This window comes from Chanodichthys erythropterus, chromosome 23, assembly GCF_024489055.1.
Source record: "Chanodichthys erythropterus isolate Z2021 chromosome 23, ASM2448905v1, whole genome shotgun sequence".
NCBI lineage: Eukaryota > Metazoa > Chordata > Actinopteri > Cypriniformes > Xenocyprididae > Chanodichthys > Chanodichthys erythropterus.
This window is the reverse complement of record NC_090243.1, coordinates 10877857-10892500: the sequence shown is the minus strand read 5'-3', so window position 1 is coordinate 10892500 and position 14644 is coordinate 10877857. Positions and strand designations below refer to the sequence as shown.

Sequence of the window (14644 nt, the reverse complement as noted above, 5' to 3'; positions counted from 1 at the left end):
CTGTTTGTAACAGGTGGAAGAGTTCAGAAGAACTGGAATATATAATAACAGATCTGGAGAGATTTCCTTTTCTTTGGGACTAAACAAAGCGAGGCTGAGAGACACAAAGTGCGGAAGACGTCCTATAAACTCTTCTTTGACAATAACTTCCTTTCTTAGTGACCGAGAGACCGAGATCATCTTTCTCCACACACACACACAATTGCTATATTTGAAATGAATAACTTACCTACTATATGAATACTGCAAAGTGCTTTTTTTTTAAATAACATGTGAAATATCATGCAACTATAAACATTTAAACAGTATTAGGTACATTATTCTCACATGACCTCATTATGTTGTATGTATAATTTTATTATTTATTGTGCTTGTTTATCTAAGTTTGTGTAATAATTCCAATATTACTTCTGATTCAATTATCACAGGAAATAGAAAATCAAGTTGAGCACACTGTACAAACAAACAAACAAAAAAAACAGAAATGAAAGACATAAATTAAAAGTGGGACTAATATAGAGAGCGAACTATGGATAGATAAAATGAGGAAATGAGCAAAGGGACGCATGTTGCTCTCAGTGGGACAGGAAGGCAGGAAGGTTTTAATGAACAAGAGACTATGAGGCCGAAGGCAGAGTGAACACAGGGGGCCAAGATAGAGACGGCCTGACTGTAATTACTGAGGAAGAGAGTCGTAAAAACTGAGAAAAACACGCAATCTTTTGCTTCATTAAAACACAGAGATACCAATATTCCTCACCTTTTCTGCCTCATTGTCCATGTCCATTGATCGTGGGCGGAGCTTGATCGGCTGGTCTTTGAAGATGTCCCCAAAGCCGAAGCCCCGAACCTTTTTGGGCTGAATCTCAGAGCTGGAGGACACACTGCCAGTATCAGACCGTAAACTACTGGAGTCGCCGCCATCACTCTCTGAGCCAGTGCTGTCCTTTATACCTGAAGATACACAAAGACGTTTCAAGGGAGGATTGAAAGGATTTGCATGCAGCTTTGCATAGAGCATTCTTCACAGCTGGACTGTTAGAGTAGATCTGTCCATCTTTGCTGATAGTGCTGTGCACGGTTTTCATATAGCAAAATATCAGTATGTAAATTTTGGTAAAGGAATTCTGAAATGGTAATGGTATTAAATGTAAATAAGTAAAGATAAAACTAATATGTAAAACGGACACAATTTAAAAACTTAAATATTATTATAAAAATAAATCAATATACACTACTGTTCAAAAGTCTTTTTTAAGAATCTTGAAAAAAAATGCATAAAGGTTTGCACAAATATATTAAGCAGCACAACTGTTATATTAGAATGTTAGAATGTATATTAGTATATTAGAATGATCTCTGAAGGATCACATGACAATGAATACTGGAGTAATGATGCTGAAAATTCGGCTGTGTCATCACAGGAATTAATTAAATTTCAAAATATATTAAAACAGAAAAGAGTTATTTTAAATTGTAAAAATATTAAATATTAAGAATTATTAATTTAAAAAATACAGCCTTGGTGCATATATATTATATTATATTATATTATATTATATTATATTATATTATATTATATTATATTATATTATATTATATTATATTATATTATATATCTTCAGTCAAACAAAAAGTTATTCAGATACTATATACATTTTTTTATATATTTTTAGTGGGTGTAAGACACTATAGTTTATATAAATGAGGATAGCAAAATAAAGTTTATATATTATAGCCAAAAATCCTTCATACAGTGGACTACCAGTAAAACTGATAAAAATTTGGGGCACTTTAACCTGACCATGTTTTGCTTAAGTATTATCTGACATAATTAAGATTATTTTTTTCTGACACAGTTTAACTCTAAGAACTTGTCATATTTTATTACCATTTTTTTTTAAACTATACACTGTGTTCCAAATTATTATGCAATTGACATATCAGTAAGATTTCAGTACAATAAACATTCAGATTTTAGTTTTTCTAAGAAAATGTTTGTTTGTTTATTTATCCATGTCTTTTTAGATAACTGGTATCAATCTCAGACAAAATAATTTGACAGATGGAAACTATGGAAACCCTACTTGGAGGTTGTTTCACATTATTAAGCAAGTCACAGTTCTCATGCAATATGGGGAGGAAGAAAGATCTTTCTGAAGATGAAAAGCATGAAATGGTGCAATGTTGTGCAAAAGACATTAAAACAACTAATATTGTGTGAAAACTGAATGCAGATTATTGAACTATCATAAGATTTGTGAGTGATTTAGAGCACAGCAGAACTCGGTCAGATAAAGGCTTATTAAGGAAAGTTTCTGTCAAAAAATTAACTGTATTAAAAGTGCAGCTATAAAAAAAGCCAGTGTTGAGCAGCAAACAGGTATTTGAAGCTGCTGGTGCCTCTGGAGTCTCAAGAAGCTCTCCAAGCAGGCTGGCTGTTGTGCGTAAAGATGCATTTTAGACACCACAAACCAAACCTAACAAAGAGAAATATTTACAGAGGGTGTAGAAATACATTTTCAAACAGTTTTATGTATAGTGTTGTTTTTTTGCAGCATGGGATAGTGCATAGTGCATTGTACAATAGTGCGTTGTACTATGCACTATCCTCCTTTTTATACCATAGCTGAAAATGGCCAGTTATGAGCTCCACATATCTTGCAAAAGTCATTTTAATACCCTCCATCTCACTTCCCAATATTCCAGCCCAAATCATCACCCACCAGCTCCTTGCTGACATCGCAGTCTTGTTGGAACGTGGTGGCCATTCACCAACCATCCAGAAATCCATCCATTTAGATCATCCATTGTAGTACGGCATTAGTCAGTGAATAAAACTATTTAAAAAAGAGTCTTCATATATTTCTACACCCACTGTAAATGTTTCTCTTTGTGAGGTTTGGTTTGGAGTGGCTGAAATGCATCTTTACGCACAACTGCCAGCCTGTATGGAGAGCATCCTGAGACTCCAGAGGCACCAGCAGCTTCAAATACCTGTTTGCTGCTCAACACTGGCTTTTTTATAGCTGCCCTTTTAATACAATTAATTTTTTTTTGACAGGAACTTTCATTAATAAGCCTTTATCTGACCGAGTTCTGCTGTGCTCTAAATCACTCACAAATCTTATGATAATTTTATAATAAACATTCAGTTTCACACAATATTAGTTGTTTTCATGCCTTTTGCACAACATTGCACCATTTCATGCTTTTCATCTTCAGAAAGATCTTTCTTCCTCCCCATATTGCATGAGAACTGTGACTTGCTTAATGTGGAACAACCTCTAAGAAGGGTTTCCATAGATCTGGCAAATTATTTTGTCTGAGATTGATACCATTTATCTAAAAAGACATGGATAAATAAACAAACAAACATTTTCTTAGAAAAACTAAAATCTGAATGTTTATTGTACTGAAATCTTACTGATTTGTCTCTTGCATAATAATTTGGAACGTAGTGTAGTGAATAAACTGTAATAATAAATGAAATGTTCAAGGTAAATTTTGGTTTGACTGTGTGTGTGTGTGTGTGTGTGTGTGTGTGTGTGTGTGTGTGTGTATCCACCCCCAAACTTTTTAACGCAGTGTAGATAATATTAAGTAAACTGAAAGTACAAAAAAAGAGTGAACTTCAAACAGCGACATTTAGGTATACATTTATAATTAAACTAAAATATTTTTTAGGGTTATTTAAGGGATATTTAAGGTTAATAGTTCAATAAGTTAATGGCATACAGCTAAATAAATTAAAATAAACTTCTTCTAATAAGTGATTTCTTGATTGTTTTAAAATTATTTATTTATGTGTGACTGGTTAAAAGCAGAGGAAGTGAATGCTAAGATGCACACATAACATAATTGGTTAGATGTGGCTGGATATTTTGTAAAACTTATTTTAAAACACTCAGATGCAGTTCTTCCATGTATTACAAATGTTTCACCACTCATCTAAGTGACTTCATCAGCTGTAGGGAGGAGGTGGAGATTTCCCCACACTTAACCTCATTACACTCTGTAACATCAAAGGACTCGCAAATCACTGTGGGCGTCGCTTGCTTAATTGCGTGAATCACGACTGTCATATGCGGCGGGATGAAACTTTCACCATCTGCTTGTTTGCTGGCAAATCGCCACTTTAATAAGCCAATATATCTTCAATAAGAAGAAAAACATGCTCCTAAATAAATTCCATTCTATTCTATCTTGAACCGGATCCCTGGGAATCTTCACAGACATTGGGTTGGTAAGATGAGGAAGCATTTTTAGATGTGGTGTAGAGACTGACTGGTTCGTGTGCTGCGCGTGTCGTCCTGTGGGGTCAGATCCTCAGCCTCAGCCAACAGCTCCTTGGTGAAGTTAGAGGGGAACATCCCAGTTTTGCCATTGAGAGTGCCCTCCCACCATCCCTCCTCCACCTGAGCGAGAAAACACACAGAATTAGAGACTCCATATTTGGTAGAAACAATATGTGACATGAAAAAAAATGTATAATGAGACTATGATGGTCATGCATTTATTTGAGAATACAGCCTCGTACAGTACTCACTTCTCCCAGAACCTCGATAACATCTCCGATCTTCAGTTCTAGCTCATCGTCATTCTGTGGAGTGTAGCTAAAGGCAGCTTTGCAGCGCTTTTTTCGGATTGCCTCACCTGTTCACATTAAATACGCATGGATAAATTATGTGGTCATCCATCCATCGATTCACCCACCCACCCACTCATCCATCAAATAACAGAACAGAGAAGCACTTACACATTCCAGCACTAGGTGTCTCTCTTCTCTTTATTTTATGCTAAACAATTAGCAAAACATTTTGCCCCAGATCACTAACACAGACGTCTGTGGCTCATGAACCAGCTTCTGACAATAGATCCCCAAAGTTTCAGTTCTCTACAGAATAGAGAAACCGGGCAGCCCAACATTGACCTATCAATATTAATATCTTGATACCATACACTTCTGAGAATGCCTAAATATTTCAATACCTAATACTCTGGAGAATACCATTGGCGCACATTTTCTTTGGAAACCAAAGTCTCTATCTGAAAAACAAATTAAAGTCACATGAACCAACACTAGTGCCGTTGTCTGAAAATCAGGTGATATACATAAATTAAGGGCTCTAAACAGAATGTGTTTCTTTGTTTTAGAAACTGGCTGCCCCATTTAAATTGTAAAAAAAGTGAAAATGTTATCCAGCATTTTTTTTTAAATATATCTCTATGACCCAAATTATATACTTGTGTAATAATAAACATTTAGTAAATATACTGAAATTTATCACATATTTACAAGATTATATCACTCATAAGATCAAAGTAAGTGTCCTATTTTCATGGTTACATTTTTAAATGTAATTTAATTTGGCAACATACTCAACTAATTCAGGCCTATCTGATCTCTGACCAATCAGAGGATTCACAGTGGCCCAAAGAAGACAATATGTGATGTTTATATAATTTTCTGTGTAAAACTGATTTAATAATGTTTAATTGTGTACAGTCAAACACACACACATGCACACACAGGAAGTGGTAGGAGTAAATGGTTTCTGGTCTGAGGAAAGTAATACTGTACTCTCAAAGGCTCAATCACACACACACATAATCCAATTTCGACCGGTCTGATGGACAGATTCTGGACTTGCATGTGTGACTTAGCACATTTAAGGATGAGAGTCTTTGCAGCGGTTTATTTTATTTTATTTAACTGTCACTCTTTTCATCGGAGAGAAGCAAATCTGAGACAGATCTCTGTTTAATTGAATCTTTGATCCACAGAAACTTTAAACGACTCCCAAATCCTGTCCTTTGAGACATGAGGGTGTGTTTGTGTGGGTGTATTGTGCTGAATATGCACTGGACTACTTTTCCGATCAGGAATAGATCAGATACGCTACCTTTCTTGGCGGGTCTGAGGCTGGGTTCTGATTTCGGGCTAGCGCTGCCATTGGACAGGTCTGATTTGGATCCGGCCAAACTGGACTCCTTCTTCACCTCCTTTTTCAGGTCTTTCTTTATCTCCTAAAATAGAAAAATGGCATTTTAATGCACAGAAACATTAGGGGGAGCACTAGTCCATTCTTATTCACTCCGTGTGTGTGTGTGTGTGTGTGTGTGTGTGTATGTGTATGTGTAAGACAGAGACAGGCAGACAGAGAGGCGGTGATAGGCTTCAGTGCAGCAGAGCAGAGAGGCGCTCATTTCCTGGATGGGCCGTACAGTGACTCAGATTCAACCTCTAACACACACACACACACACACACACACACACACACACAGCTTTAAAAACACTTCTCCATCTGTTTGTCCGTCTGTTAGAAGAAGTAGCATCTCCGTCTGTCCGTCTGTTAGCAGAAGTAGGAGCTCTGTCTGTACTACACTTCCTTCTCTCTCCACTAGGGCTGTCAAGGTTATGAAAATGTTGCTGGTGATTAATTTTAGTTCAAATAATAGTAACTAGGTATTTAATTATCTATTTAGTTCAGTTCAGTTTAATTCACATGAACCTCACATGGAACTGTATGATTTAGGTGTATGTTAGGGGTATGATTTTACAACAACAACAACAACATAGCCTGGTTTCACAGACAGGGTTTAGATTAAGCCAGGATTAGGCCTAAGTAGCTTTTATGAATGTGCCTTAGAAAAAACATTACTGGTGTGCATCTTGAGACAAAACAATGGCACTGACATATGTCAGATAGATATGTCAGTGCAAGTGGCTTTCAGTTAAAACAGCTCAAACATGCATTTTAGTCTAGGACTAGCTTAAGCCTTGTCTGTGAAACCAGGATTATGTGTCTCTGGTTTAAATTCTTCACTTTCACACAGCTTTTTATAGAAAGGCAGTCTGGTTAAGCCCTTGCATGAAGCAAGGTGACCTAGTTGATAGAAGTTTTTAAAATACTCCTCATTCCAAATCTGAAGTAATTTGCTCATCTTCTCTGAACTTGGCAACCTGTAATGGTCAAAATACCTGTGCAGATGTAAAAATAAAGTGAACCCGAAGTGTGTTGCATTTGTAATGGAGGATATATATGTAAATTACGCTGCAGATGGCCTGGGTCTGATAGTCAAAAAACAAAAGTCACATACTGCCACTGCTGCTTTTAAAATGTATTAAAAAGACAACGTTTCGACCACAAAGATGATATAATGCAGCACATAATACAATATATATATATGATTGGCAGTATGTGAACGTGCACAACGATTACTCTACCCTCCTCGTTTTCTCGTTCTGTTCATAGGAAATGTGAATTTAAGGTATCTGACTTTATAGCGTGTGTAAAAGCTAAGAGAACTGCTGAGAAAGATCTCAAGCATCTCTTGGCTCAAACAGAGCTGTCATCCTTTCTCAATTTCCTGCATGTTATCTTTCTCCGCTCTCGCTGCAAGTTCTTTCTGCGTGTTTTACTCTCTCACTCACTCTGACATGGTTATTTATTTAGAGGAATAAGAGCAGACTATCTGCTCGCTGGATGCTTCGTACTTGCAGATCAAATTGTCATTCTGCAGGTGGACAGTATTTAAAACATCATAAATCATAGTTTCAAGAGCACATCTTACGTTTTTTAAATCTGACTCATGTCTCTACACATATCTTAGGCTCTTATTACAGACATGTCCCTACATTAAAGGGGACATATTATGCCCATTTTTTCAAGTCTCGGGTGTCCCCAGAATGTGTCTGAAGTTTCAGCTCAAAATACCTCACAGATAAAAGATTATAGCATGTTGTGAATACCCATTTTTGAGTACATGCAAAAACATGCTGTTTTCGTGCATGTGTCTATAAAAGCAAATTAGCTGCTGCTCCCCGCCCCTTTCCAGGACAGATGCTTACGAGACATTCTTGTCACCACAGATGCTCCGGGCCGGCGCCGAGACAATGGCGGACATGTGATGCAGGCGGGGCCTGTACGATGTGATGTAACACTGTACAGAAAAGTCTGCCAGCACACATTTATGTTCAAACACCACGTAAAAGTGAATTTTGCATGGTAGGTCCCCTTTAAATGGTTTAATATATACAATTCTTTTTTCTGTGGTGACATATTTCCATCTGAAACAAAAAAGTTAAGCTAGGACATATCGAAGGGATTGTCCTTTACTTTAAAGGTGCCCTCGAATGAAAAATTGAATTTATCTTGGCATAGTCAAATAATAAGAGTTCAGTACATGGAAATGACATACAGTGAGTCTCAAACTCCATTGTTTCCTCCTTCTTATATAAATGTCATTTGTTTAAAAGACCTCCGAAGAACAGGCGAATCTCAACATAACACCGACTGTTACGTAACAGTTTGGGTGTACGCCCCCAATATTTGCATATGCCAGCCCATGTTCCCAACATTATGAAAGGCATTAGACAAGGGCAGCCAGTAACGTCTGGATGAGCACAGCTGAATCATCAGACTAGGTAAGCAAGCAAGAACAATAGCGAAAAATGGCAGATGGAACGATAATAACTGACATGATTCATGATATCATGATATTTTTAGTGATATTTGTAAATTGTCTTTCTAAAATGTTTTGTTAGCATGTTACTAATGTACTGTTAAATGTGGTTAAAGTTACCATCGTTTATTACTGTATTCACGGAGACGAGAGCCGTCGCTATTTTCATTATTAAACACTTGCAGTCTGTATAATTTATAAACACAACTTCATTCTTTATAAATCTCTCCAACAGAGTAGCATTAGCCGTTAGCCACGAAGCACAGCCTCAAATTCATTCAGAATCAAATGTAAACAATGTAACAGTATACAATACTCACATAATCCGATGCATACATGACAAATGCATGACGAACACTCTGTAAAGATCCATTTTTTTGTTTATGCACTGTTCAAGGCAAGCGCGAGCTCCGTGGGCGTGGAGCACGAGATTTAAAGGGCCAGTAGCCCTGAATCGGCTCATTTATAATGATGCCCCAAAATAGGCAGTTAAAAAAAAAATCTATGGGGTATTTTGAGCTTAAACTTCACAGACACATTCAGGGGACACCTTAGACTTATATTACATCTTTGTTTTAAAAAGTTCTAGAGCACTTTTAAATAGTTCAAATTTCCCCAAAACCCAGAAGAGAATTAGCATTTTTTTAGCCACAGGCTCTTTCTGCAATTTTAAATGGGTTTTTACAAAAGTTTTTGTAACATGATCTGTGATTAATATTACTGTAAAGTCCTCTCAATAATCAATATTTTTGGTGAATTTGACCAACTTTTAGATATAAACACATGAGGTCTTTCATCTATAGTTAAACTCTTCATTAGTAGCGCAAAAAACAAAACAAAAAAAACCTTCACATATCCTGCAGACAAGCTTCTCCAATCTAATTAGTTCAAAACATCAACATCCAACTAAAAGCAAAGTTGTGATATTTTTTAGCTAATTAATATGCATGAAAAATCCAGGAAATAGATGTGTTTTGGGAAGACGCATCAAAATGTATCATCATGACACACAAAACAGGAAGAGTCTCTCACAAAGACAAATGCGATTTTCTTTTCTGAATAGTGTGCAGAAATATTAAATTTAAAAGTTATCAGCCAGAGAATGAAAAGGTTACAGTAGTTAGCTTTCTTTATGTCGACTGAATGAGTGTGTGGAAAGAGATAAACCGAAGGAGAGAGAGAGCGGAGCGAACAGTCTAGGCGTGAAGAGAAAAGGTATCAGTAAAAATGCTACACAAGAGACATTCAAGCATAAAAACATCATGCAATTAACATCCGCTCAGCAGACCACTCATATGCATAGAACTTAAATACAGACCACAAGATTCTCCTGATATCACACTATTTTGATGTCAATTTACATCTTTATAGGGAAGTCATTCAGTATTTGCTCATCTGTGATGAAATTCAGTTGATGTTTTTGCAATGTTTATGGTTTATTGTGTATGAAGATATTCTCCTTTTACATTAGATGTTGCCCACAAATATGTTGCTTAGAATAGAATGGAATCAACATGTTTGATCTGTTTTCTTGAAAGAGAAAGAATGGATATTTTAAATGCATATGATGTATTACTAAAAGCTTTATTTTCCCCCCTAGAAATATAAGAAATACAAGTAAAACAGAATGCTACTGAGAGAAAAAAAAAAAAAAAGTACACACAAACACACCCACTCGCACACACACACAGTTGCTGAGAAGTGAGCAGATAACCAGACAGATTGAAAGGACAGAGCCCTCAACAGCAAATAAGAGTTGACCTTGAGCAGCACATCACACTGGATCCTGTAAATGTCTGTATTGTATTGCTTGTGTGTGTGTGTGTGTGTGTGTGTGTGTGTGTGTGTGTGTGTGTGTGTGTGTGTGTGTGTGTGTGTGTGTGTGTGTGTGTGTGTGTGTGTGTGTGTGTGTGTGTGTGTGTGTGTGTGTGTGTGTGTGTGTGTGTGTGTGTAAGAGAGAACACACATCTGTGTGTATCCCAGAAACATTCTTTCCAAGAAAAAACCCTGAAAACAAAATTCCATTCTCTCTGCCATAACTGCCTTATCAAGTTATTTATGATGAAAAGAGCACATTGCAACTGTCCTGCTGAAAAGACCAGAAGAATTTCATGCTAGTTTAGACTGGTTTATGATGATTAGTGCTGGTTTGGTGCTAGTTTAGCTGGACTATGACAATTAAAATATTAATGTATACATTCATGTCAATCCAATGGAGCACAACAAAGAAGCTGAATGCATCTTTTCTGCTCAAAATACCCCACAGATCCATTATTATAACATATTATAATCAAATTTGCCCCGATTTGGGTGTGAGCAAAAACATGCCGTTTTTGTGTGTGTCCCTTTAAATGCAAATGAGCTGCTGCTCCCGGCCCGTTTTCCAAAAGAGGGCGGAGCTTTAACAGCTTGTGCTTTGGTTGCTCAACAACAACAAAGCTGGAGAATCTCATGCAGCCAAAATGACGATTGTCAGTAACGGTGTTCAGCCTTACATTGTTCAAACATGAGTCGGACACTGATGGAGAGACTCAGGAAGAACTTTTAGAATGCAATTGGATTTCTGAATGGCTAGTGGATAAATGTATGCAGTTGCTGTGGAGTTGATTCAACTCATCGACTAGCATGTGCTTGACCCTCGTTTGTGAAGCAGTCTGGCGTAAAATGACAGTATGGCAACAACACTCTACTACAACAACTCTTCCTCTTCTCTAAAGCAGCCCAACATGGCCTCACCCCCTTTGTTGCATGTTCTCAGGGGCAGGGTTTATGTAAATTTTAGAGTTAGTGATGTCACTAACCCAGGACGAAGCTTGTTGTAGTCCCTACCAGCCATTTGTTGTAGTCCTTAAACAGCGAATTCTTTAAAAGAAAATATCTCCCTTTGCATTGAACTTTAAGCTTCATAACTTAGCAGATGTTGTTTATGGTCAAACAGCAACATTACACACTAACTAAAGTTAAAAAAGTGAAATCATAATCAACCACCCCTTTAACAACTTATATATTCTATCACTATATATTAAGCTATTTTTGAACACAAATGTTTAGCATACATTATACAGAATTTAATCTGCACTGTTAGAAGGCCAGCAGCCCTAGCATTAACCATACTGTTAGTGTGCTAAGTTCTCTCAGTCACTGTGCTAGCAGACAGGCAGGCCCATTAACTGATGGGTCGTCTGAAAAACTCCACATCTCACAAAGTCCTACTGTTCGATTCGGGACGGCCCGTGCCAGCCATCAGCATGGAGCTGATGAACTCTGAGAACATCTGAATACGTCACAGTGTTCAGAAGCGAAGCGAGTGTTGCTGCAAGTATAGTTTAATGTACCATAACCAATAAAACCTCACTAATCGGTCTTGAATTATTTAAATCAAGCTATACATTTCTGTACAGAAACTGTTTTTGTGGCTGTTGGAGCTCGTCTCCAATAGGTTGACCTGATTCTAACCAATACCACACTTGGCTTTGGTTAGAGAGTGGTAAACAAGTTATAACAAGGTACATGCAGCTCCATCACCACCAAGCTGATAAAAGAATAGATGGTATGGCATATGTGTGATGGTCTACCTGCATACCTTATGGTGTTGCTGCCATGGCAACTTATTAAAGCCAGGCCCCTAGGGGCCGAAGTACAGCTGGAGATCACATAGTAGGTCAAACACTGAAACTTGAGCAAGAAGAATGGGGAGGATCATGCAGACCCGTAAACACATTAAAAATGAGTCACAATGGCCAACTAGTCACCCAAAAACCAATCTGTCTAGATTACTTTGGTAAAAATTTACAAAAAGATTGACTATATTAACTTTAGTTAGTGCATCATAAGTGCATAACGGTATAAATTCAAGTTTACAGAGTTTGTGTCATTACCACTACATTACACTACTAAATATAATGTTGAATATAATGTATAATAATGCAATGAGGAAATATTTGTGGGTCCTGATAATGCCAAATGTCTTATGTTACCAGTAAAAATGTATTTTAAATATATCTAGTCAGTGACAGAGTGCAAGCATATTTGTCTAAAATAATTCTGTTTTCTCAGCTTCAGAATCATGAATATTGTTATTCTGGTGTCACCATTATCCTGTGCGTTGGGTAACCAGCACCAAGTCCAAGCCTATTAATTTCCACCCCCAATGTAATATCAAATTTAGCATTTTAATCAACAGTACTTTTTTGTTAACCTTTTACCATGTCTTGGTGTATTGCAATAATATTGCATTGTGAGTGTAATATTGTGATATGTATTGAATCGTGACATGAGGCTATCGTTACACCCCTTGGAAAAATAGAGGCTTCTTATGAACAGTGGCATATGCACAATTTAACATTAATGTAGATAAATGCAGCTAAATTATGTAAAAGTATTGTTAATTGTTATTTTTTATGTCACATCATTAACTAATGTTACATATTAGAATCTAAAAGTTTTTTCTTATATATCCTGTACATTAGCCGTTAGTCAGTTTACATGATAAAACACTCTTGGAAAAGTTGTATACTTAAATTAATCTTCTTTAATGCACCGCAGATGCAGCCAAACACATTCAAACACAAACATTTGGCCACTGCATTACATCTCGCGCTGTTTTTTGAGGGTTCAAGTATAAGCATAGCGTTGTTCTATCGTGTGGTATTTAAACGAAACCCCCCCCCAAAGAAACCTGTTCGATCTGGGTCAAGTGACCCCAAACTAGCTTATTACACAAGGCCTCCATGAGATAGATTAGTCGACTGGTCGTTTAAGCAATCCACTAACTTGTTGATTTTTGAAAATACATAGATTAACAAATCACTAACATGCAAACAAAATGTGTTTTTGCTAAAGGACACCTTTGGATAGCTACATTAAATCCATTTAGAAGCCATTTAGTAAAACTTTCTATGCACTATAAAAAAAGTAATTTGCACAAAAGCCATTTTAAGATGATAGTGGTGTTTGTGGAGGGGACAATCACAACCCATCGTTTCTCGCTCATCTCGCTTTACGGCATTGCAGCTGCAAGGCTCACTTTTTTAATATACACTTCCTGCCAAACTCAAAGGCTTCAACAGAGCTGAAGTCAAACCACAGTGTGTAGCTGCAAACTTCTGCAGTGCGCCCCATCAAACAATACTGTACGCACACACAGACATACACAGACCAGACCAGACGAGACCTTTTCCTTTTAAACGGTAAAAATAAACATGCCAACAGAAACAGAAGTTTTGCAATGCATCGTGGGAACAGCACTGGCCTAATCAGACTCACCTGACAGAGAGTGTCTGGGTGTATCAAAAGAACAGATTAGAAGGGGCATTTGCATGCTTACATACTTTAGGCCACGAAACATTCAACTTCCACCACACACTGACTGACTATGCATGCATGAATCTCTATCAGGGTAATTCTTTTAAAACACTGACACACACTGAGCTCATACTCAGGCCTGTCACAAGACTGACTTTCACTGACTTCCTGTTCACAAGAGCATTAACAGAGCTCTGAAAGTGTGTGTGTCTGTGATCTACATTCCTTCCCCACCCCACTCATTGGTCTGCTCCAGATGGTTAATGGTAGCTGGTTTCCAAAGCGTCCCATCATTCCTCGGTCTTTCACTACACAGGGAGGAGGAAAAAAAGTCATCATGTGCTTCGGGGAATGACAGGCTCTCTCATATACAACAGTGTAGACGACCTTGGTACGCTAGCGCTGCTCTTTGATCAATGCCATGGGCCTGCTCATGCTGAGAACCAGGCTGCACGATGGACGAAAAATTATTTATTCCCATAAAAACAGACTTCACGTTTGAAGACAGAGATGGTGAATAATGGAAATGTCTCCAGTACACTACTAAAACATGTCTTAACAGCTGTTTTTAACAATGTTTATACCATAAAGTCTCTTATGTGTGCCAGTCTGAACACCACAGGATATAAAAGTAACAACAATAGGGTCAGATATTTTTTAAGAAAGTACCTTAGATTGATGTTAAATGCTTGAATTTATCATGTTTAAATGACTTAAAGGCACATCAAGGGTCTAAAAAGCTGCAAGATCACATGTCCACATCAACTGCTGCGTTGCACTGTAAAACTCAATAAGTTCAGAATACTCAAAACATTTGAAGAAACTTATTACCTCAAAACATTTAAGTTAACTAACTTATTTATTTTAAGTT

At 37.1% G+C, this 14644-nt stretch overlaps 1 protein-coding gene across 2 annotated transcripts in view; it reads right to left on the bottom strand.

Annotated features, from left to right (window-relative positions):
- The window catches only part of sh3kbp1 (SH3-domain kinase binding protein 1), a 58593-nt gene that overhangs the window by 16861 nt on the left and 27088 nt on the right, over nucleotides 1–14644 (bottom strand). Inside the window, exons 3-7 of one of the 2 annotated variants that reach the window (XM_067377727.1) lie at nucleotides 5907–6030; nucleotides 4993–5049; nucleotides 4550–4656; nucleotides 4289–4418; nucleotides 761–954 (exon numbers count right to left, since the gene is read on the bottom strand). In XM_067377727.1, the coding sequence (XP_067233828.1) occupies nucleotides 761–954; nucleotides 4289–4418; nucleotides 4550–4656; nucleotides 4993–5049; nucleotides 5907–6030 (612 nt within the window). The remainder of the gene's footprint in view (nucleotides 1–760; nucleotides 955–4288; nucleotides 4419–4549; nucleotides 4657–4992; nucleotides 5050–5906; nucleotides 6031–14644) is intronic. The other variant, XM_067377728.1, reaches the window with a different exon arrangement.